Here is a 24,311-nt window from a genome sequence, read left to right as displayed (position 1 = left end):
AATCTATTTTTGCCCATCAGCTCTTTTATGTAATTTTCAGTCTTTTTTCTTCATCCAAGGGAAACTGAACCCCTTTTAGAGCAATGTGATTCAGACTTGCATTTGTATTTCATAAGCTGCATTTGCTGCATCTGCTTTGAGCATACTGCTGAGGTGCCAAAAATGGTTTCAGAGCGGTATAACATCTTAAAATGTATTTAAAAGGCTAAATTAAGCATGCAGCTGCTTTGTCAAAGAAGCTTTTGTGAGCTGCTCATGTCTGCCCCGTTAAATTCAATTTGCAATTCTGAAGTGAGTGAATTTGCCAGTTTAGTGGTTGAAAAAATACAAAGCACGCTGTTGAAGTATTCCCATTATTCCAAAAACTACTTGTACTTGTGTTCTGTACCTCAGTAACTGTCTCTTGATTCCAGTGGAGAGCTGTCAAACAGCCCCTACTGTTTCAGAACTCCATTCACAAGTCCTTGTCTCCCTCTGCAGGACATCAGCAGGGCTCACCATTTACTTTTAGTTTTCTCTCGTCTCACTAGCTGTCACTGTAATACAAGCTATAAATTGCGCATGTTATGTTTCATCATTTATAGCTGGGAAACGCGATATTTATACCAGATTGAATCTTTTTTTAATTTCATTTCATTTCCCAATCTGTGTTTCACCTGAGTCAAAGTGAGATTATGATTAAAAGTTGGTCATTTTAAGTTCTGCTAAATGGACAATATCAAAAGCATATTTAATTTAAATAAAACCATAATATTGCCAAAATGCATCATGTCTAATTATGGTCTTTATTTTTTATAGCATTTAAAGTTTTTCACCCACTAAACCCAGTACTACGAGGAGCAGTTACTCACCTGAAGCCCAGGACACTGACTCATGTCTGAAAAAATGAGTCTTCAAAGTGTCTGCAAGAGGATAAAGCCACCTTTATTCCACACTGTTGCTCAGCAGCTTCCACTGCCATATTTACTCATATTTTAACGCCATATCAATGCACCTAAACGGCCGCCTAATGAAGTAATTAGCCAGTTGTGACTTGGGCATGTTTTAAATCTGGATTTAAGCGTGGCGTTTCATTTGCAGTTAAAAAAAATATAAATTTTGTGCTCAGTTGAGCTTGATGGCCTTTTTGTGAGGATGATCTCAGAGCGCTTTTTTTTTTTTTTTTTTTGGAAATAACACAAAAATGAGCTGAATGAAATGCCATGCTCATCATGTATTTCATTCTTAACCGATTTCACACAGTTAATCTGTATGCACTCCAAACTCATTACACCATAGAGTGCTAAAGGGCACATTACTCATCCAGGCATATCTGTGCGCGAGTGGGCCGCAGACGCCTCATGCAGAGAAGCCCACGTGGTTCTTTTCACCCATGATGATGTCATATCCAGAGACTTCCTGAACACAAGGTTCATTCACACAGCCCTCCTCCCGAAACGGGCCGAACACCAAACAAGCTATCTCCATAGCAACTGCAGCCTCGGGGTAGCATGTGAGTCCCCTTCTTGTTGTTATTTGTTATTTGAAGGAGGATTCAAAACTGTGTGCGTACTGTCCTCCCTCACGTGTGCCCGTGTAAATACCGCATGACATTCAAAGGGTCGAGTTCTGGATATTTTCATGCCGTATAAGCTATTAGCAAACATACAGAGTCTCCGATGAATAGGACTACATCTGTCCCTGGCGCAGTACAGGAAGGGAGTAGTTGATGAGTCACTGTCTTCTTTGGGTCTATTAATTTACAATTTTCCTCTCGAAAATGAAGAGAACGTTTTAGCTTATATGCCCAGAATATTTAAGGCTGATCAGAATCTAAATGCATGTTAAATTATTCATTCACTGCATTAATGGGAAAAGCGACACATTTAAACAAACACCATCATAATGTGTGGCGGGATTATTTATTGCTTCATTCAGGAATACAAAAATGGCATCAATGGGTTTTTTTTTATCATTTAATTTTATTTTTTTTAGAGGCACAAATGCTCAAACAGATTGATGACAATTCTCATCATAGAAAATTGAATAAGACAGTATTAATAACATTTCCATTACCATAGGATGTAAAATAATAAGACAGACAAAAATATACTATAAAACTACTATAGGTAAGGTTAATGTAAATCCCTTCAGATTAAAGATACATGGCAATAAAACAAAGACAACATATGTGTATTCTACAGAAAAAGAGAGAAAATGATATATGACAACAAATGACTTCTCTTAACGCTTTATTTACTATTTACACAAAAGGGGAAAAAGGTGTTTCATACAAATTACATTCAAGAAATGTCAGATGCACTTGTACTGCACTGGCTCAATGAGAAATATCCTTAAATGATCAATATTAGCTTTACGAATATAACAAAATATAGTTATTTTCTATCAAATAGGTCCACATCAAGTGCTAACTCTTGTGACTCAGGCCTACATTTTACTTTAATGTATTTTTACTGCTTTAGAGTTACATAACTGGCACTTGGTATTTAATGTACTACTGTTCACTCAGAATTACACTTAAACTTGTGCTTTTCTATTTAAGGCGAGATATACGAGCACATCGGTAATCCTGACTGTATAACTATTTTGTGCTTATGTTTTACGGCAATTGCAGAAAATAATTTCTATGCTCTTTGCATCTGCAAGCACAATAGTTCTGAATAGACAGGCAATTAGCTCCAAGCATAATGATGGCCATTATGGATAAATTCAAAATGCAGCTATTCACAAAACGATACACAGTTTAAACTTTGGACATTTTGTTGCTGAGTTGTTATTACGATTTTTTTTTAAAAAGAACAAAATATCAAATTAAATCAAATGATCTCACTTCAGTTTGCATGAGTGAGACTTAAGTTAGATTGTTAGCTGCAATATTGGGAAATAAAACCTCAACTATTGTGCATGGAAATCATTTAAAAATGAAGCACACGTCCCCATAAAGCTATCTTGGCACCTGGATATAATTGAATATATACTATATGAATAGGAAACGGTGCATTATTCACAAATAATATATAAAAATAATAATAATAAACATTGAAATCCCATTCTGAAAAACAGTGCATATTAGGAGATGTCACAATAGTTCATTTGTATATGCTTAAGGCAGCAGTGTGCGCTTCACAAGAAAACTGCACTTAAAATGAGATGATCAACACGTAAGCTTTGGTCAATCTTTACATGTAAAAAAAAAACATACAAAAAGACAAAAACACGCACTTTGTGCACAAAGGTTGAAAAAAATGACCAAAAAACAAAGAACGTTGTACGTGTGATGACTTTACATCGCGACATTAACCTGTTGATGTCGTCTTTTATGATAAGGCAAACCGGTGCGGCTTTATTGTCTGGACATTATGGCTATGCTGTTTGTGGACTTCAACATTTTATGTTTTTTCTCTTTGGTTATAAACAGTGTTTCCACCTGAAAAACATCATGAACAACGTAAGGCACAATTTTCTGCCTTTCCTCAGTGGTGTTATCTGTTGGAAACCTGTCGGGTGTTGATGGCAGACATTACGGGTCAAATGAAATCTTCTGTTTGCCAAATGTTTATGGCAGGAAAACATCCAAAACAAACACAGCAGCCATATTTCTATCACCATGGGTAGCGAAAATAAGGAAGAGACGGTCTGATTGGTAGTGGAAATGCGTCACCTCGATGGACTGCCCGTTAATGTCTGTCTGTTTGTTTGTCGGCGGGGTGGGGGGGTAAGGGTATGTTGTCATTTCCTGCTGGAGTCCCTCCTTTATGTCTGACCTCTGGCCTGAACACCCGTCAGATCCTTTCTTATGATTTCATTCACTGTAAAGACAAATAAAGACGGCGATATCAGACACTGACGCAATCAGTATCACAAAGAAATTTCCAAATGGTAAGAAAACAATGCTTTCCTGACAACGTAAAATAGTGACACTGATAACATTCCTATTGGAAATATTCCTCCGTGAGAAAATTTACAGTCTGACTGATATCCTGTGAAGGGCGTCGATGGAGGGTAGACAAATGCTGCATTTATATAGAGTAACCTCTAGAGGTAGCAAGCAATTACTGGTTGTTGCTCAGCCGATTACAAGTGTGTGTAAACACACACCGACAGCAGAGGAAGGGGGTTGAAATGGAAACTTTCATGGTGTCAAAGCTCTAAAAATAGGAGCACTGTATGTGTGTGTGTGTGTGTGTGGGGGGGGGGGGGGGGGGGGGGCATACAAGTTGCATTCGAAATAATAATAAATATTGCGTTTCACACATAATAGGTGCAGTTGTTTATCTCTCTCAGCAGCACAGGTTTGAGTTCATGGAGTTTTGTTTTTATCTGCTGAGTAAAACAGCCAAATAGTAGAGACCAGGAAGTGTAACTACTTGCTATATAGTCTTACTTAAACTTCCTGCCTGCTTAGCTAGTTCAGCGTTAAGAAGCTAGGAATGATGACTATGTGTAATATGTCATTGCTTCAGAAATGCCATGCCGTCTGTGTTGAGCTGTGGTGTTTATCTGGCAGCCTGCTGTGTACACTCTGCCTCTCAGACATTATAGGCTGGTGCCACTGCTTCCACTATGCCCCGGGGAACTCATTAGGATGGCTGAGTAATAAAAGTATTTCAAAGAGGACCAAAAAAAGCTTCTTGCTTGTGACCAAGCCATTACAGAGCATATTATGCCTGTGATTCTGTAACCATGGTAATAGCCTTCATTTAAGGATTGGCCTATTGAACCATTAAAATGTGATTATCCAGCTAGCGTAGTTCGTATAGCAGTCTGTCAGGTTTGCAGAGTTTTCTGCTAGAGTTTGTTTTTTTCATTCTTTTTTAAAAGGATGCTTCTGATTCTGTTTGACTTGGTATTCCTCATTAAATACACCGTAGTCAGATGTTTTATTTAGGAAATATGCCTCCTTATTAACAGGGTAAACAAGAAACCCACTACAGTCGTGAGCCAATTAGCTTAGGGAATAAAAGCATGCTAACCAGTCACCTAAGCTGTCAGTCATTATTTATAAGAACCCAAACAAGGAATAATATGTTTACTTGTGTCATTTATAAGGATACCCAACCTTCACACACATTTTTACCTTTAATTTCATGCCACTTGAATAAAAAACATGCGGGGTTTTTCTGCTCTGAGCGAGTTTTTGGCTTACAGCTGTTTGTAGGAGTCTTTCCTCTGATTTTATTAACTATCTGCAGCTTCATGCGGTGCTACAGCAGCAGGATCCAGATAGTGAGACATCTGCATTTTTGTGTATGGCACAACAGTCATAATTTTCTTGACTTGTTATTCCTAATACACAAAATAGTACATTGCAATATGTACTATTTTATGCCATTTACTGTTAAAGTTGGTATTTCAGTGTCTGTGAAATCAGCAAATCATACATGAACCCAATAAAATGTCATCTATGAATGAAATATTTGAGTTATTATTGTGTTGTGGGAACCCAAGGTTAACATAAGTTGCCTTCTTTCTAACCTTACAGAAAATGACTTGCTCGTGCTCATTGGGCTACATATGTAATAATTATCCATTGACAAGAATACAAAAAAGCTGATATATATTAAGCTGCCTCTGTAACTTCACACCTACAAATATGAAATATTCAAATCTGATTTTCTAACCACTGTTAGAAAAAAAACTGACATCTTGCTTTAGATAAAGATAGATTAACTCGGTCCAGCCCAACTGTGTATGTTCTATTTCCATCTTTAATTTACATAGTGTCAAATTTAAGGGTGCGACTACATTTAAGCTCATGTAAAACAATGTCTGACATTATCTCACCCACACAGCTGCACTTCTGAGCAGGCACAGAGCAAACCGAAGACCACAAAATATATTAGAAGCTAGGAAGAGTCGCGTTATGTTTCTTGGTTTGTTTTTCTGACTTGTTTTGAGTGTTGTGTGGTTTTTAGGGGCTACAAACTATAATTCTAATTCAAACTTAAAGTACCTTTAACTTTAACCCAGTCTTTGTTTCTTTCTCTCAGCCTCTCCCTTGTCTTCCTTTGTGAAAGAGCAGCTCAGCGCTGAGTGCATTTTTTCAGCCAAAGCAGCTTCTGAGACTTCCAGCACTGCAGGAGTAGCCAAACTGGATGCTCTGCTGTCGTCACAACATCGGCCTCCCTGTTTATTTTAGTCTGTAGTGGAATTCCCTCTGACACCCAATGCCTTAAAGAAACTTTCATCTATCCAGCAGTGCCACAGGATTTTTCCTGAGTATAAAACCAGCTTAGAGAAGGAGCAAGAGTGCCACAGAGGAGCAACATACAGTGGGGCTTTACTGATTCGAATGAAGGGTTGGCACACACTGGCAATTTGAGGCAGGCCTAGGGAACACTCGGACTAGTCTGTTCAATAGGTGAGTGTCTGGCTCCTGAGTTCTATACCAATGAGCTGGACTGTTTACCAACCAAATGTGGGAAGAGAGGGGAGAGAAAGAGAGGGAGAGAAAGGGGAAACTCTGTACAGTAGCTGACTCAGTTGCCTGCTGTGAGCTGGAATGTGTGCGTTTGTGCATCTGCAAGTATCTGCATGTTCATACAGTGTACATGTTTGGACATACAGTATTTTTAATATTTTCATATGACCGAATCTATTTAAATGAAGCTCTTATTTCACTGCAATGACAATGTGAAGCTAAAAACACATCCACTGGAAAGAGAAAGTGGAGGGATCGGACTGACATCTAACTGCTATTCTAACTGCAGTTCTGGTGTGTCAGCACTTAGAGTGACAAGCTTGCATTTTGAAACAAAGCTCACACACACACACAGTGAAAAAAACCTGCTCGCGAGTGTTATTGTTATTTTTCTTGACGCTGGCATGAAGGGACTGATTTGAATCTGATTTGCATGAAAACATTTTCTCCATAATTCATTTTCTGTTCCTATGAGAGTCCAACTGTCAGATTTTTTATAGGTGTTAAACCCTTTTTGGTTTAATACATTTTGTTGCACATTAGCATTCAGGAGCAGTTTGAATTAAAATAAATTACAACCCCCCCCCACCCCCCCCACCCCCCACCCCCCATGAAAGACAAAACAAACAGAGGTTGTTTTGTCTTTCAGGTGCTGATGCAGCAGTTGAAGACCCAGCATGTCTGTTAGATTCATCCTAGACAGCATGTCTTTTGTCCCGTCCTCCTTTTCTCACCCCAACCAGTCACGGCAGCCGCCCCTCCCTGAGCCTGGTTCTGCTGGAGCTTTCTTCCTGTTAAAAGGGAGTTTTTCCTTCCCACTGTCACCAAAGTGCTTGCTCATAGGGGGTCATGTATCATGTATGTATTATTGCAGGGTCTACCTTACAATATAAAGGGCCATGATTTGGCACTGTATAAATAAAATTGAATTGAATAGACCTTTGTGGCCCCCCCTTTTTCCTCTCTTTTTCTATTCCTCCACCACCTTCTCCTTACTTTAGCCAACCTGGCCTTCCCCCCATGTCAGCTCCAGCATAATACCCACTCTGATATTAATGCAAATAATAAAATAAACTAAATAAACAGAGAGTCTATAGTGCTCCTGTTGGCAAAGCAAATGTGTTTGGCACAACGAAGCATTCAGACCATGATTCTGCTTGCTAAAAATATCGGACTGGGCGGGTTTAAAAAAGGAAAACAATTTGCATTACCGTATTCGTATTGCACACAGTGCAGACTGCAGATTTTAAAGCTGTATTGTAGCATAATCGCATCTGGAAGGGCGCGATTGAGTCTTTAAGTCTTTCAAATGAGATGTAAGTGAGCTGAGACTAATGCACGTCCACCAGGCCGTTGCTATGTGCTTTATCTTTCCTGCGCTGATCTCTACCTGCTGGAACACTTTCACCTGCTCCACTGCCTCCAGGCTTTATTCCACACCCACCAAATCTGTCACTTTCAGCCTTTGTATGCTGTGCCAGTCGTTCTATTTTTGCTCCGACAAACTATATGACATGTAGTAACTGATGGGGGTGATTCTTGACCTTTGTGGTTCATAACAAGGCAGGCTCTGACAGGCATCTTTCACCAAGTTGACTAGATAATGTAAATAAATACCAGTCAACAGAAGAACGGTCACGTCTGAATACCAGCAGAGGGCACGGGAACTTTTCGATGGGCATAAAAATTCAAGCCCTCTGCATGGGAGAAATTAGAAGCCACACTTTGTGAGAACAAATAGCGGGTTTTCATTCAACACTCGTCTCTGGAGTTGACACACTTTAAAGTCCCTCTGAGATGTGACAGTTACGGACCACAACAGTGTGACGATACCAGGATGTGGCATCACCTCTTTTTCAAAAATGACTATAGACTTTAACACATGGCTTGATGAGTAATGTTGACAATCTCACTTAGGGCTATAAAACACTTTTTTACCTAACATAAATGAGTGTTATGCGGTCAGGATCAAACTTCAGCAACCTTCCACTCAAACTGGAAGGGATTTTTTCTGCCTCACCTATCTTCTCACCCCCTAAAAATGTTTTGACTCTTGGGTAATCCCCCTCTTTTTCTCACTAAATAGCAATGATGGCATGCGTAGGTGGCCTGTCATCTGTTGGGAGTGATAAGACAATGGCAGAGCAATTGAGCTACAAATGCTACATAAGGTTAATAAGGTTTTTACATTCATGAATGGTGTGAATTTATAGAACTGCCATTGTCATATTGAAAATTGTAAAATCACTCGACGGTCAGATTAATAAAAGACAGTTTTTAATCCCAGGATCTGCAAGTAGTTTTCATGAGATAAAGGGTTAAAGTTAAACTCAAGCAGGGGCACCTGGGGAAAATGACTGACCGTCATCAGCTTTTGATGATGGGAGGATGAAAGAGGGCCCCAGTTTGACCATTTCTCTAACTCCTTGTTAATTCACCAGCTCACAGCCCTGTTGCTGTTTACTGTGGAGGAAAATCCTGCAAGTTCCATCCAAAAAACACAAATTCCATTGCTAGCCTTTTTTCTTCGTTTCATTTTTTCCATTGAAGCACGCACATGTGCAAACACACACAGCTCCTTCCCTTTTCCTGCGAACTACCCTCCACCCTCCTGCTATCTTACAGGGATCAGGCTGGATCTCTGGAGGACAGCAGCTGCAAATAGGAATTTCTTGTGCCAGATTGGCAGAATCCCGTGGTCGGAAAAAACCTAAACCTCTGGTGGGCTCCCCGACAGAATCGAGGGGCATAGGGCCAAGGAGAAATCCTGGCCAACTATAACAAACAAAAAGGCTTTCCCCAGTTCTCCCAGGCAGCCCGTTCCACTGTTTGACAATGGTTGCCATGGAAGTTGTTTTTCACTTCATAACAGTGTCAACATGTCCAGGCGGTCAGCACAGTGACACTTTTTTCTCCCTCTCGCCCTGTGTTTAATGCATGAAAAAGCTCATTTCCTGATGTTTGCCAGAGCCAGATGAACCCCTACGACCAGCAGAATGAGCATTTTTGAATGGATTGACGAGCAAAGACTAACTTTAAAAAACATCCGGCTGACAAAAACCAAAGGTAAGAAAAATATTGCACCGTGTTCAGAGCTGCTCGTTTTATTTTAAAAGACAGCACGGTTTGGAGAAATTCTAAGGAAGAGGTATAACCTCGTGCCTGCTGCTGGATGTGGCCTGACATTAATTTTGTCAGAGGGTAGTGGGGTTGACAAGCACAAGTATAAACATATGACTCACAATCCCTGTTATTTCCACCTTGCATGGAACATAACTGCACCTCCCGGCAAGGATTGTTTTAACAGTGCGAGTTTGTTCTGCTGGCTTTGTTCAGAGCAATACTATAGCACACAGACTGGACCAGGATATGTGAAAAGGAGATACTGTAAATATCCTTGAATTGTTCTTGGGAAAAGTCATATCTTTGTTAGTGGGTCTTATCAAATCGGAACTGCACCTATCGATCACGTTGTCTGGCCCTGAATCTGGAGACTCAGACACAAGCTGCAATTGTCCACTCACACTGAGTATAAAAGCATTAACTTACACTCACCATCATCTAGGTAGGCCTGGTCCAAATTCTCTTCCTTGACAGTCACTCGTCTCTGTCCGTCTCCCGAAGCGTCCACCTGCCCCGTCCCAGCTGGAGTTCTGCCTTTCTGCTGCTGAATCACGGTGGGGTAGTGCTGCGGGTGGGTTACTGCGACCTGGGGGGGTGTGGGCGAATGGGTGGCAGCTGCCTGTGGGGAATAGCTATCGCAGTATATGATCGGCTGGTTGTCAGGTTGAGGCCCAGTAAGGGGTTGAGGTTCACCTGCTCGGATCAGGTGGTGGTTGGTGGGAGAGAACTGGATGATAGAGGGGTGTTGACCTGCATTGATTGGCCCCACAGACTGAGCCGGGGAGCCCGTGTGGACCAGGACAGATCTGTGGGGGTCAGGCATCATCCCTCCGGTCTGCCACATAGCAGGGCTGCCACTCAGACTCTTGCCTCCACGTGAGTACACGATGGCCGGGCTCTGCTGCTGGAAACGTGCATCCTGGTTTGGAAGGCTGGAGCTGAGGCGCTGGCAGGGAGCCATGCCAGAGACCAGGCCATTGTCTGGGTGGAGAATGCCACGTGGGTTATGGTAGTAGGAATGAGGAGATAAGCCCAAGATTTGAGGCATGGCAAAGCCCATGCGCTCTGCTTCATACTCATCTATAGGCTCTGTCTTAATGGATGGAGCTGAGGAGGGAAAAAAATGAGTAAGATGGCTGTGAACAATACCACGAAAATCATTTACATATGATTCTTTAAAAACAGTATGTGAAAAAAGCATACCAAAAAGAGGCTGAGCAGCATTCTTACATGCCAGTGGTGTGTAGGTGAAATGCTGAGGCTGGCTGCGCTTTCTTTTGCCATTGATGACGTAGAAGTTTACTTTGACAGGATGGCAAACAGATGCATCCCGGTAGGGCGGCACCTCCACAAACAGCATACTCTACAAGACAATGCTCTATTATGTACTGAAAGGGGTTCATTTATTTGAACTAATGGGTAGATATCCAGAATTTAAGTGTCATGTTTAATACATACAGGTTGGCTTTTGTCTTTATCCACCGTTGCTTCCATTTCCCAGATTTGCTGCCCATCTAGAAAGAAGGAAAGAGAAAACAAAAACCTAATTACACTTAAGAACATGTGGAAATTAATTCTACAGGGTAAGTGAGGTTGATTGCTTCCAGATGTACTTGACAGCGTGTAAATTTGGAAACCGGTGAAACTAAAACGATTGAGAAATTGATTTTCTTTCTTTTTCAAGTGTATTTTGGCTTATTTTATTTCACCAATTCAAACGCAGGGACGTGCATTACTAGACAAATCTACTGTATGTCCCCACGAGTCCCATTTGAGTTACAGTTCATGTCGACAGAAAAGGCATCTTTGTGCTTGGAGATGATATCACTTTTGAAACCACTTCCTCTTACCCCACAACGCACGCCCAACGATAGAGGTTCGGTAGGTTTACCCCAAACACGCATACAGCCTTCCATTGTTCAGAAAGACATGTGACTTTTGAGCATCCTGAGCCGACTAAATAGTAACAACAAGGTAAAACACCTTGGATTATATCTATGGCGGTAAAGGTTTACGTTATCTCACACTTCATCAGATTTAAATGCAGCTGTCATTTATGTGCAAAACTTGAAAACAACATGTGCCTGCGAACGTAAACTCCACATGCCCCAACACATGACAGGACATGTGCTGCAGCGAGTTCTGTTTGGAGTGCAGTTGGGAAACCCTCTGTCAGATTGTGAATTAATAACACATGGCTAAAATGAGTCAGCAGGAGAAAAGGGGGGATTCCACGCATGTTGACAACTTTTTTTTTCTTAGCTTTATTTTTATGATCAACTTTCTCCACTGCTACAAAACGTAACCATTTCTGCTTTCTTGGCATTTCTATTTGTTTGCATTTTGTTGCAATTCTACTCCAAGCGATACCCCTGACTGCGTGTACTTTTGGAGATAATTGCATGTGGAGGGGAGGGGGGGGGGGGGGGGGGGGGGGCAAGGAATGGAGCTGGAAACAGAGGAAGAAAATTTACTTGGACAGAGAAGCTTTCCTTCGCTCCGTACAGCTTTCCCTGTCCAAGCACAGGAGTCAGGGGAGCTCCAGCCAATAGCAGCTGAGGGATTCAGAGGGATTTCACAGCCTCACTGGTCCAGAACTTTGTGTCATACACAAACTCTTCAAAACATCGGCAACCCCTCTTTGTACGATTTCTTTTTCCATCTCTGTATTACTATCCATTGCTGTTGTTTCATAACACAGCAGCAGGGAACCCCGAAGAAGAAGAAGAAGGAGGAGAGGAGGGGAAGCACCTGCGATGTGCATGTCCAAGTTTTATTTTAGGTAGCCTGTAGATTTAAAAATACAGCATTGATGCCATTTAATCAAAATAAGGGAAACCCAGAGCAACAGAACTTCTGACCTTTGACCTAAGACGAGAACCATAAAAGCTCCCAATCATAGTACAAATGCTTCAGTCTGGCGTAAAAATGTCAGAAGGCAAGAAAGATTACTGCACGTCCTCGCTGCTAAAAATAAATCCTTTTGTTCCGTCCATTTGTTTCAGCAAATAAAACAAACTTTTATGTGACACCATTGATCAAATAGCGAGAGGCCCGTGTGACTGATAAGACATGAAGGTGAGGGAGAAAAGGTCAAAAGGAAGTGAGGCAGCAGCGTTATCCTTCAGATCATGCAAATAATTCACGCAGATTCATCTATTAAATGAAAGCGAAGACACGTAACAGCTATGACCTCGTGCACAGACACGGCCAATTGTGACTCATTAGTTGTCGTTCGTGTCGTGTTGTGACACAATGTTGTGCGACAGTGGAATTGACAAATCGACAGACACCACAAAGATTTTATGAATTCAGTCACTGATTTGGCTTGAAAGCAAAGCGTGTTTTTGGAATGCCGCTTACCCTGTGTTTTCTCCATAAAAATGACCTTGGAATCGGAGCTGAAGTTCTGCCCAGTCAGGATCATCTGCTGGCCACCCAGAACAGAGCAGCTGTCCATGTCCTGCTTCTCAACCATGGGAAGCTCGTGAGCTGAACGCTGAGCTGCAGGGACACACAAAAGGGTGGCGTGTAACATTTACTGCCTTTCTACTGGTGTCACTTTCTCCAGTGTGTGGATTTTTCTGTTTTGCTTTGTTTTTGTGAACATCCTTGATTTCTATGCTGTTACTTGGACGCTATGCAGCAGGTATTGGCAGTTTTCCCCAAGCTCTGACATATCGCAGACTACATAACCAATTTTTAGTCATAGCCCAATACTGCAGAAAAGAAGAAAAAAAAAGCACGTAACAGATCAAAAGTTCACTATTGATTTCTCACAAATGCAAAACAACTCATTACCAAGAAGTGACAGTGTTTGGCACTAAACATTTGATGCTGAGTCATTCAACAATCTCACCCGGCGCTTTCGGTTTTAATCAGCCGAAGCTTAAAATCAGTCAAATCACAACCTACAAGAGCAAAGGGGAGTTGTTGCTGTCTGAGCCCATTTACAATCAAGTACCGTACAGACACAAAGAACAAAATAAAACACCTAAAAGAATGATGCAACCTCTAAAAACTGTAAATGTGCTGTGCAGTCAAATCATTCAATCAGACAAATATTTCCAGTTGATTGAAATATGAGCACCGAATTGAACGTTTGGATGAGGCCGATACAAAAATGCATACAATACTCAAACGTGCAGAAAGAAATACACCTGCTTGACTGGAAATGGACATGTTATGTATGTATATGTTAAAGGGAAACAGGTAATATTCCCGTAGCTATCAGCTTTGTATTCATTTATTCATCTTTTTTAAAAAAAACAAGACAGTTCCTCACTGGTGCCCTATTGTCATCGGTTCAGCCGTATCTCCTGTTCAGCTGACTCTCCACATTTACTGATGGGAACTGAGCTACTGACAAACACGCCGCTGACCTTTAAATCGGCCGATTCAACCTACTACACTGCAAAAGGGTAGAACAAAGAGGATGACACAAGCAGGTGGCTCATCTCCTCAAACACCCCATCACCGACCCTCTGCTTAACAATACGCCTGACAGATGCAGCACAGGTGTTACTGTGCGCGGCTTTACGCTCGATTGGTTTTTACATACAATGATTTTTCAGAAATTCACCTTTTAAAAAAAAAAGAGGTAGTATCTGTTGTTTCTCCCTATCTGTGATCCGTAAGCAGATGGAAAAAAAAAATACAACATAATATTGTATTCTGCATCATGACTTTTTACAATGGCGGGAGCATATTGCACGCAGATGGCGCAACACTTGACCGGGGTGTTGATTAAAGCCAGATAAAGGCCCTTCTTGTTTGAGTTTTGATTACACCAGGTGCTTTAATAACGCTGTGTACACATTCGCTGATGTACCCAAACACAGACTTTACTACTGTGCACATACAAACAGGTACACAGACACTGACACATGCTGTGCCCACTGACTGGATGGAAGCCCTGGTAGCATAAAGAGGTCTTTCATACTATCAGGCGAGCTCCAAACTCATTTGAATGTGGGTTCCTTTTTTTATGTTTGTTTTGTATGAAGTTTTGTTAACTCTTGAAAAGCAGTTTGACCTCAATGGGAAGCGCACATGCTGAAATTCAAAAAGCTCATGGTCTATCGGGATGATATTAGTAGTTACAATAACGCAAAAATAAAACATATTGTTAAATGGAATTATGCGCAGCTACTTACAGCACTCAATGGGATGTGAGGCCACCTGGAGAGAGACGTGCTGTCCTCCGGGCTGAGGTATGTGCACGCGAAACACAAGTCGGACTCTGGTGTTTTTCCGACCGACGTCCGTCTCGCCCTTCCTCAGCTCGATGTCGGCGTTCCTGAGCTTCAGGATCCCAGCGCAGTCGATGCTGCGACGAGAAGGAAATGTTCAGAACTTTAATATTTAAAACATTAGACGAAAAGACAGATCTGGGGTTTAAAAGTGGACACTGTGCTTATCTCACATTGCTTTCATGTTGTTCTTTGGCTCCAGCGGGATCTCGAGGACTTTGGTGCCGTTGATGATCTTTTCGAAGCTGGTGGTTGTAACCGTTTTGCCAGTGATGCGGTGGACTTGGTAAAAGGCATGAGGCTTGAGGATGCGCTCGTCAGCTGTACCGATAAAAATCTGCAGGCCAAGAGGCTCCTTGCCTCTATAGCCGTGTAACTGTAAACGAAGAAATAGCACTCAGTCGTTTTCTTTTCTTTTTTTAACTTAAAGCATCCTCTGGAAAGGAAGGAAGCAGAGATACAGTACGAAGGAAATATTTCAGTCACGTTTAACTGGTTGTGCTTCTCCATAGCCGCTTTCACTAACTCTGCATTTCCAGATGTTGCCCCCCCCCTCCAGTGATGGCAAATCTGTGTCAGACCCACGTGCAAACACATGAGTCTTTTTTCTGCAGCCTTGAACGGAAGCCAGCAGAGAGCTCAAATCCTACGGCCTTGTACTTGTTCTTTCCGATGGGATGAAGGATTAAGCAGGGATTCTATCTTTTAAACTTTAGCTGAAATGACAAGTACCACATTGATTAAACCGTGAACATGAAAAGACCGAGATGCTACTTTTAACCTGTGACTGCCTCCTAAGGAAACCTGCAAAAACCACAAAGCATCAACTTGCATCTAAATGCTGTTTTTATGCAAACTGTGTAGTGCATAACCTTTATCATAGAGCACAACCATGAATTGGATTGTGGGTAATGGAAAAAAAAAAAAGGCTCGGGTCCCTCTGCTATTAGCCTGCAACACGCAAAGTTAATTTAAAGTTGTTTCGAAACATAATTTCCATTCAAAAGAGCTCCGTTTAACTGCGGTCAGGGGAAAAAAATCTACTTGTTTGAAGAAATTATCATCTCAGTGGATGCAACTGTCAGGCTTGACAGCAGCTGCTCAGTGTGAACAGAAGCTATGGCAACATGAATGAGCATGCTCCCCTCCAAACAGAAGGAAGCTGACTGCAAACACTCAAAAGGCCATGTGAGCAGCCGGCCAGTTGTCATGGCATTGGCAGGACCCGTGAGTCATGACAGAGCGCAGTGTAGGAAAAGTAAAGTGGAGGGCAAGAAGCTTAGAGAGAGGCAAAGAGAAGAAGAGAAGGAGGGACAAAGTGAGTGAAAGAAGGGCAGAGGAAGGGAAAGAGGAGGTGAAGGAGTGCAACCGTGGCTAGCCAGGCCTGACCATCTGATTGGCCGGGCAAAGCAGGCAGAACTGACCTCAGGGTGAGGCCTTTGGGGATGGGCATAAAATGGAAAAGAAGCATTAGAAGCTTAATTTCCACAAAGTCCCCACAGTCACAGACAAACACAGCACTGAAATGTTGCCACAGTAACACAAAGAAAAGGAAGTTGTATCTATTTATGGACCCCAGCTGTAACTGTGTCAAAGCTAATTTTAAAGTGGATATTTGAATCTTATTTTGTGACTAGAGAAAAACTAAAATATTAGTATTTTTCATTTTCATCTGCGATCATCATAACCACAGGCCGTATTCAGGTTCTACGCATCGGGGCTGAACGCTTCGATACTTCAACACAGCTAACGCAAGAACCACACAGTCAAAACCTCGTACACAGAGTGTAAGAGGAAGTCAGAACAGCATGAGAACAAATATGTACATGTGGTTAAAACCATACGGCGAAGGTGCGCCATTGCAGACTATTTTAAGCTTTAACACCAAAAAGAAAAAAAAATCTGAGTGTTAGAGTTGATGAGTGACCCGAGGGTTGTCCTGAGTGTGCACCCTGGTTTCAATGCGTCATTTTTCTGGGGTTACAGCAGCTATTTCAATTTGTTTTAGAAAGTGAAGAAAAAAAATGGAGAGGTGCCATGACAGTAGCCACAATAACTTACGCAGACTCATTTTCATACAGATGACCCCGGGCAACAATACCACCGCTACCGCCGAGTGTATAATGAGTAGGAAATACTATTACACGCAAGCCCTCCCACCAGGGTTGCCTGAGGCTCTCGAGCTGGACGGCTAATTTAAAGCGGAACTGTTACTAGTTTCCTTATTCCTTACTTTGCTGTTGTGTTTACTGTCACGTCGGTGGACGATAACAGAATTCAGACTGCTCTAGGCACTTTTTTCTATGCTTGGTTCAGTATGATGTCAGTTAAACTGTAATACAACGATTTGAGGCACACAGCTCTGTCTGTGAACACAGAATCCCCACCCATGTTCAAACCTCTTGTTTACAAGGGCCAGCCAATCGGAAGAAAGTTGGCAGACCAGTATAAGAAAAATAAGGATTAGGTTTAGCTGTGAATCATTAGACTACTGAAGTAGAGCCCAAAATATGGGAATGGAAATAACTATGAATGTGCACTTTTATGAATAACCCTGACAACATGACTTCATATGGTCATTCACCAAAGTAAAAAACAGATTTATTCATATTTACTGATTTAGTTCTTAAAAATAAATCATAGGCTTAAGAATTTTACTTCATTTTTTTATAATGATGCTTTTGGCCATACCTGCACAACAGGATGTCCTCCCGTGGGGGCTTTGACTGCACCCCTGCTTCCTTCTGTTTCATAGTGAGCTCTGTGATGTGGTTTAGGCTGCACATCAATGTGCAGTTCATACTGGTCGGTGCGACGAGGAATCGGCCATTCCAGTGGTGGGAGAGAAGCCACGGGGATGCTGCAAAATATTAATTATTCATAAAATTATAGAATTATTACATAAATAAACACACGTGGAGAGTAGGAGCTTATCGGAGTGAAGCCTCACTTCATTGCCAATTTACCTGCAGAGGCTGGAAACCAAAGGCTTGGGCCAGACTGAAGGAATAACAAAGAAAGGCTCTGCAGCAGGTTTGGTCTTTATGTCCTGATCACAGGACACCATGTAGTTCCCATCGCCATGATTCTCTGGATACAGAGTGTAAACCTGGTTGGATGTCTTCACTATTTTAGTGGGAACCAGGTTTGGATGATTGGCGCCAAAACCATTCATGGCATCAGTAAGGCTGGTGTGTGTATAGTGGGCGCCTATGTTGTGATCTTCATGGCCGTTATTGGGGGATGGACTGCGGGACCGGTGCCCAGGGATTAATCCTGGGTTTCTGTACATGTCGTAGGTGCGTTTTCCCTGTGGGGAGGTGGAGCGAGAGCCTGGTCTTGGTGAGGGAGAACGGGGTCCGAGGCCGTCGTCACCTAGGCTGGTGTGAGGAGAGGTGCCCGGGGAGGTGCGAGGGGAGCCAGTGTGGATGTTCTGCAAACGAGGGCAGAGATCTCCAGGGTTCTGCGCACTGCTTGGGGAGACGCAAGGTGACGCCCAGGGAGAATAGTTCTCAGAGTGCCAGCTGGTGGAGGAATTGCTGCTGGCAGGACTCAGGCACTGGGGCTCACGGTAGGCAAGGTTTTCATGGCCCGGGACAGTAAGGGTAGGTCTGGGGCTAATGTTTAGATGGTGGTTCTGCAGAGAGTCCCGACCATGACTGTAGTGCTCACGTGAGGGGGTGATTTCAATGCGAGGGCTCAAGGCTGCAGGTCGGGTACTGTCCAGGTAGTTTCTGGCTTCCTGGTTCTCGTATCCTGTGAGAACTTCGGTGTGCTCACTGTAGGCGGGGCTGCACGACTTGATACCATAGGGTGAGGTCTCCTCCAAGGGGTAAGCCTGCTCAGATTCAGGACTGAGGACTTTTGGGGGTCCAAGGTTGGAGTCATCTGCAGGGAACAAAATGTTTACATTTATTACAATGCACACATTTGAAAGAGAAACGGGCTTATGTTTGTTTTTAAAGAAAAGCTCATGTTTTTGTACCAATATCACTCAGTGAATGAATGAATCTTAATCAAAGACGTGTTTCTTTTCAAAAACAACACAGGTTATTTTTAGCTCAAGTATACATTTATCAGCTGAAATATTGACTTTTTTTTTCCACATGGCGAGGCGTCAGAATCCTCATTGCGAAGTCTGTCAACTTTACTTCCTCGTTTTTCATTTCATTGACATTAAGCAACTTTAAAGGCCTCGCTAGTGGTCAACACAGCAGAGAGAGAGAAAGAGAAAGGCAAGCCAACTCAGAGTGCCAAAAAGAAAAGTCTCGGACAAACCTTGGTGCCCCCCTGCAAAGTCACTGCACGGCGGCTCATATTCAAACAGGTACTCAAACGGCAAATCCTCATCGGGGCAGCTGACTCGACTGAGCTCTTCCACCAAATCTTTTTCGTCGTAAAAGGAGGTCATCTGTCTATTTTTTTCCTATCTACTCCTCTGAGTTCACACGAAGCGGCGGGGACGTGGACGGCGAATTGCGGTGTAGATGTGGATTTGGGGAACCTGTTGTCAATTCATGCATCGGTGAGCAGCAGAAGGTGAAGCGCACACGTTTCCTGTTCAGTTCGCCGCGGTTATTTTCGTACGGAGGCGGGTCTATTTACACACTGAATACAAACTCTTCGTGTTCATCCCCGAGAGTCCGATCACGCCTTCTCTCTATGCTGATGCGTCAAACAACAAAAAGCGCAAGTGCAGTTTGGACGTGAATTAACTGCTCAGATCAAACAGAATACTGGTTTGACGGGCTACACAGCCTGTTGCTGCCCCCGGGTGTTTGACATGGTGACATAGCAGGGTGCCGACTATGTTCGACACCTGTCAAACTGAGTTACCATTAAAACGCGGTTGTGCATCGCTTTTGCATGGACTTAGATTAAAGAGGATAGATGGCTGAAAATATAAACGTTTATTTTATCTGATGCGTTATCTCGTCAAACAATAAATCCTGTCCCGGATTGGATTTCGTTGTGACGTACTGTTTTATTGTCACTGAAAACCCACGGGTTCTCCTGAGGGTATCCCCGGATTTACGCACGACGCAGCACACATACCAGGGCGTTCCTTACACCGGTAGCATGTGCTCTGTCAGCAAAAAGCTAAACAACGGCAGTAAACTTTAATTTTTCTGATCTCGTTGGTGGTGTTATATACAAATCACAACTTTATTAAATCGTTGATTATAGGCGTATTTGTTTAAATCCTTAATGAAGACGGAAAGCGTGTATCCCTATCAGAGAAGACGATAGCATCTTCAAGTTTCCATTAACTGATGAGAAAATCAATCTCTGCATGAGCCTATCAGTCTTTGCTACGTTGCATTTGGTAGACTTGTGCAGAGTGCCCTTCTTTCTCCCGATTAGCAAGTAATTCTTAATGGCAATCAAAACTTTGTAGGCGTGATTTCAAAAACACGCGCTGTATGCTGATTTAAAGCGCCAAACATCAACATCCCAGCTGTCTCCGAAATGTTAGACAGACAGCCGACAAATGACTGCAGCATTTCAGGCATGAACACACTAGTTAACACTAGTCTATAAATTAAAAATCAAATGGGTTGATTACCAGATAATCACAACACTTCAGCAGTACCTTGATCCATCGTCCTCATGGTGTGGTACTGTGCCAGCCTCCAAGTCTCTCTGAACATCTGGATACAAAAAACTGGAAACAGGAATGTAAAAAAAAAAAGAGAAAAAGAAAAAAGAAAGAAATATCTGGAAAAACTAGCGTCCTCTAATAACCATAGCAGAAGAAACTCTCTTCGGTTAAAATGCTGAAAGCGGAGTAAAACAGGAAAGAAAAACTCTGTAGACGTTCAAGTTAAGGCTGCGACACGGCAGCTGCGCGCAAACTCCTTTTCTGTTCAAAAACATGCGGCCGCATCAGCAGTGGCTCTGGTATGAAGCCCCTCTTCCTAGAGCTCTATAAGGATTACTTGAGTATCGAGAGCGGCTTCCTTCCCCGCTCTGGGTGTTTATAATGGTCCAATGCTGTAAAATAACGGGATTCCCTCAGTGTTTCCTCCTGTTTGTGCGCCTTTGCCATGGAAACCTGGAGCTGGTCCATGTCGGAGACTCAGGGCTTTCCTGCAAAGCCCCACACTCAGGAATCCATGACGTCTCCAGCTCCTGCGCCAAGGCATTTCTGCGGTTCTCTCAGACAGTAGCACACAAGAACCTCATTGTGGGTATGAAGAAATTACTGTAGGACATTGTAGGAAAGAGAGAGAAAAATGAAAAATAGCTCTAAAGTCTAATCACAGGCTACACTACGTGAAATTTACTTAACATAGTTCACCCTACTCATTCTTCTACAGTTCAGTTTGAACTATGAGAGACCAGGCAGTAGTAAGATGTAGCTTTTTGGAGCAAAAACTGAATCTTTTTTTAGGCTATGGCTAATTTTGAACATGGAATATGGAGAATTCCATTGCTTCCATTGTGGGAAGACGTTACTACCCATTTCCATTTTAAAATGGAAATCTGCTGCATCTTCTAATACTTGGCTGGAAAAAATCTGAACAAGACCAGGACATAGCGTGTCCCCAACAGACCTGGAGATACATTTATAATTAATATAGTAGTTATATAACCCAGCATCTGAGGAGAGGAAGAATAATGCTATTTTGGATTTAACTGAGCTAAAGATTTGTTATGTATGAAGGTTTCTGCCAGACATCTAAATCACAGGCTCACTTCTTCATTCCAAGAACCTTCATTTACTGCATTGTGGAGGGAGATCGCCTGAGGTCACAAAGACACGGGACTTTACATTGTAGACTTCATCTTTTTACTCCCAGACGTGATCTTTTTGGAATAAATCACAAAATAATGAATAGGAATGATATTTCACACAGCATAGTTTTTCTCGTCTCATAAAACTTAAAATCGCACTCTTGGGAATTCAGGAGGGGGTTGGGGGGGGGGGGGGGGGGGTGGCTCATCTATCTACCTGCTGAGGTTTCCAGCTTCTGAACAAATACTGACAGAAAACTTCAGGAAGAATGGTTCTGAAGTTGTATCGTCATAAATCACCCCTAGCAGCAAAGGGTCTTTATTTTTCATTTGGACAGGAGAGAAAAAGTTTACGTTGTAGATCAGTGCTCCTGCTAAACCGCTACTGTTTCACGACCATATGTGATGAATTGCGATGTTTTTAAGAAGCTGAAGTTTATCCAGAATATATTTGCATAATTAAGAAACTGGGAATAGAACATTAAGACTTTCACATATTGCCCAGGAGAGGAAGACGTGCTGAATAAGCCATCGAGAAGAGCCAAGTTAAACTATACGTTACCGTGTCAGTGCCAAGAACTCAACCCTACTCTGCTGCATTAAGCGTAGTCTGTTACTTATGACATCTGTGGAGTTTGTATGTATGTTCAAAATACCCCAAAATAAATAATTTGCCAGAAAAACTGAAGTTTTTAAACTATTTCATTGTACAATGTACTACTTTCTTCAAAGAACAGCACTGCTGGGATGTAGGGGTTGAGGACCTGCGAGGATACCTCTCACTTATCTTTGCATTCTAGTCCTTACTTACCACCATATGCGCTGTTCTGTAAAGGGAATTATTAATTGAACTTAATTTCTTTCAGGCACTGAACAGTCTTCATTTATAATAAGAACAATCTGAAGTGTTTCAAAAGATTTTGTGTGTGTTTGGCTATTTTGAGACTATATTTGTAACCAAACCCACAAAGGCGCTCCAGCTCAAACAGTCAAATGTCTCACTTCTTTAGTTAGCAAAATGGTTTTCAGCAAGTTCAGATATAGCCTTTAAAATTGCATTAGCTAACACATTGTGCTGCTGGAACACAGGAGTGATGACATGTCCAGTTCATGTTAACGTTACCGGTTAAAGCAAATTTAAAAAGCACATTTGCTTAGTCTCAGACTGCATCTACATTTGGAATGCCGAGCCTCAGTATAACCTTAGGGAGTGATCCCATGCTTACGTTAGTCATATTAGTCCCAAGACCACTCAGAGGAAAATGTGTGCACTTGAGAAAGGGGGGGGGGGGGGGGGGGGGGTGTAATCAGAGGATTTATTTTGGATTGAGATATTGATGAATCTGTGTTAGGGAGCTTGTGCTAGACAGCTGGGCGAACAAGGTGACTGCAATGAGTCTGTAAACCGCAGCGGCCAGAGCCTATGTTTTGGGGGTAACCATCCAGCAGGCTCGTCTACCAGCTCTAAATTCCTCCACTGTTACGGAACACTTATGCAACTTAAATCATGAATGAGTAAATGAATATGGCACAGGCTTAAGAAAGGAAAACTGCCTGTGTCCAGACAGTCGAGTTTGCACTTCCGCTTTTTTTTTTTTTTCATGAGCCCATTTTTTCCAAGGTCATGCAGTGTTTTCCATCACTGTTAAAGAGCTAATTGAGGTAAAGTTGTCTGGGTTAGAGCACTGCCTTGTTAGAGTTTTCCAAGGGTAACATATGCCGCTGAGCTCCTAAAACCAAGCATATGGAAATATTAACTTGTCCAATGGAAAACTCTCCCAGGAAATTCAGGGGTCAATGAAAAGCATGGACTTTTGACTTTGTTTGGGTCTTTTGATCACCTCTCTTACTTGCCAGGTAAAGTATAGCTGCTTTCTATTTTGCAATAGCTCTGAACCTTTCACCTCTTGACAATAAGTGGAGTAAACTGTAAATTTTTTCAGGTGAGCAGCAGGATACAGACCATAACAAAGAAAGAAAATAAAAAACATAACAGTATATCAACAGGTTTATTAGTTTTAGTGGGCTTAAGTCCATGTCATACACTGTTTAAAGCATGCAAACAATGGCTAAATACCAAAAAACAATCATATGAGAAGACTGACACCACTGACATGTTGGTACCCTGCAAAAAAAAAAAAGGCCAGAGAAAACTGGCAGTTAGCTTAATCCAAAGACTGGAGATAGCAAGTCTCTGCAAGAATGGAAGGTACCCAGTTGAATCCCCCGCCCCACATTCTTCTGTCAAGTCAAACATCTAAGTGAAGTGACAATAAGCAAAATAAATATGACTTTAATATTAGCACAAAGGAATCATTTTCAAAACTTATTACAGAAGATGTCAGCGCACACCTCAAACATTTATGGATCGCCTTTTAATGATGTGGAAGCCTTAAAAAATTAGAATGTGTTTCACAAGTATCACCAGATATTAGACAAGTGCTGTGGTAGCTGGAGAGACCACTACTGACAAGATTTCAGTTTGGGCAGCGCTGCCTTGTCATTGTGCAATAAAGAATCTTTATTTCCTTCCTGCCACAACTTGAGATCTGTGGAAAACATTGTCCTTCTTTTTCCAAATCGTGCAAATGAACTAATATGTTCCACTAACATGGAAACTACATACATCCACGCAGGACGAAACCAGCTCATTATGTAATAGGATTCTGATCAATACTGGAATGTCTGTAGAAAGAATTCAAGTGTCTTAAATCCAAGTGGAAAAGTGGCAGACTGCAGCTCACGGATTTTCCCCTTTTCAGCACCACATAAAATCT

At 42.0% G+C, this 24,311-nt stretch overlaps 1 protein-coding gene across 4 annotated transcripts; it reads right to left on the bottom strand.

Moving 5' to 3' along the window:
- Positions 1-2,214: 2,214 nt before the first annotated feature.
- Positions 2,215-19,511, bottom strand: nfatc2a (nuclear factor of activated T cells 2a). 4 transcript variants are annotated; one of them, XM_087834021.1, is made up of 10 exons: positions 19,075-19,511; positions 17,763-18,684; positions 17,488-17,656; positions 14,970-15,172; positions 14,701-14,873; positions 12,908-13,048; positions 11,003-11,058; positions 10,748-10,907; positions 9,971-10,651; positions 2,215-3,809 (listed from the first exon to the last, which is right to left on the bottom strand). In XM_087834021.1, the coding sequence occupies exons 1-10, from the start codon at positions 19,205-19,207 to the stop codon at positions 3,754-3,756; spliced, it is 2,694 nt and encodes an 897-aa protein (XP_087690147.1). In that variant the 5' UTR covers positions 19,208-19,511; the 3' UTR covers positions 2,215-3,753. The 4 variants fall into 4 exon arrangements, with proteins under 4 accessions (XP_087690147.1, XP_087690148.1, XP_087690149.1 ...); XM_087834022.1 differs by having other exon boundaries at positions 9,977-10,651; XM_087834023.1 differs by having other exon boundaries at positions 10,775-10,907.
- Between the last annotated feature and the right edge of the window lie 4,800 nt (positions 19,512-24,311).

This window comes from Neolamprologus brichardi, chromosome 20, assembly GCF_056152115.1.
Source record: "Neolamprologus brichardi isolate AB-2024 chromosome 20, ASM5615211v1, whole genome shotgun sequence".
In the NCBI taxonomy this organism is placed as follows: Eukaryota; Metazoa; Chordata; class Actinopteri; order Cichliformes; family Cichlidae; genus Neolamprologus; species Neolamprologus brichardi.
The sequence above is the reverse complement of the archived record's forward strand: the minus strand, read 5'-3'. Positions and strand labels throughout refer to the sequence as shown.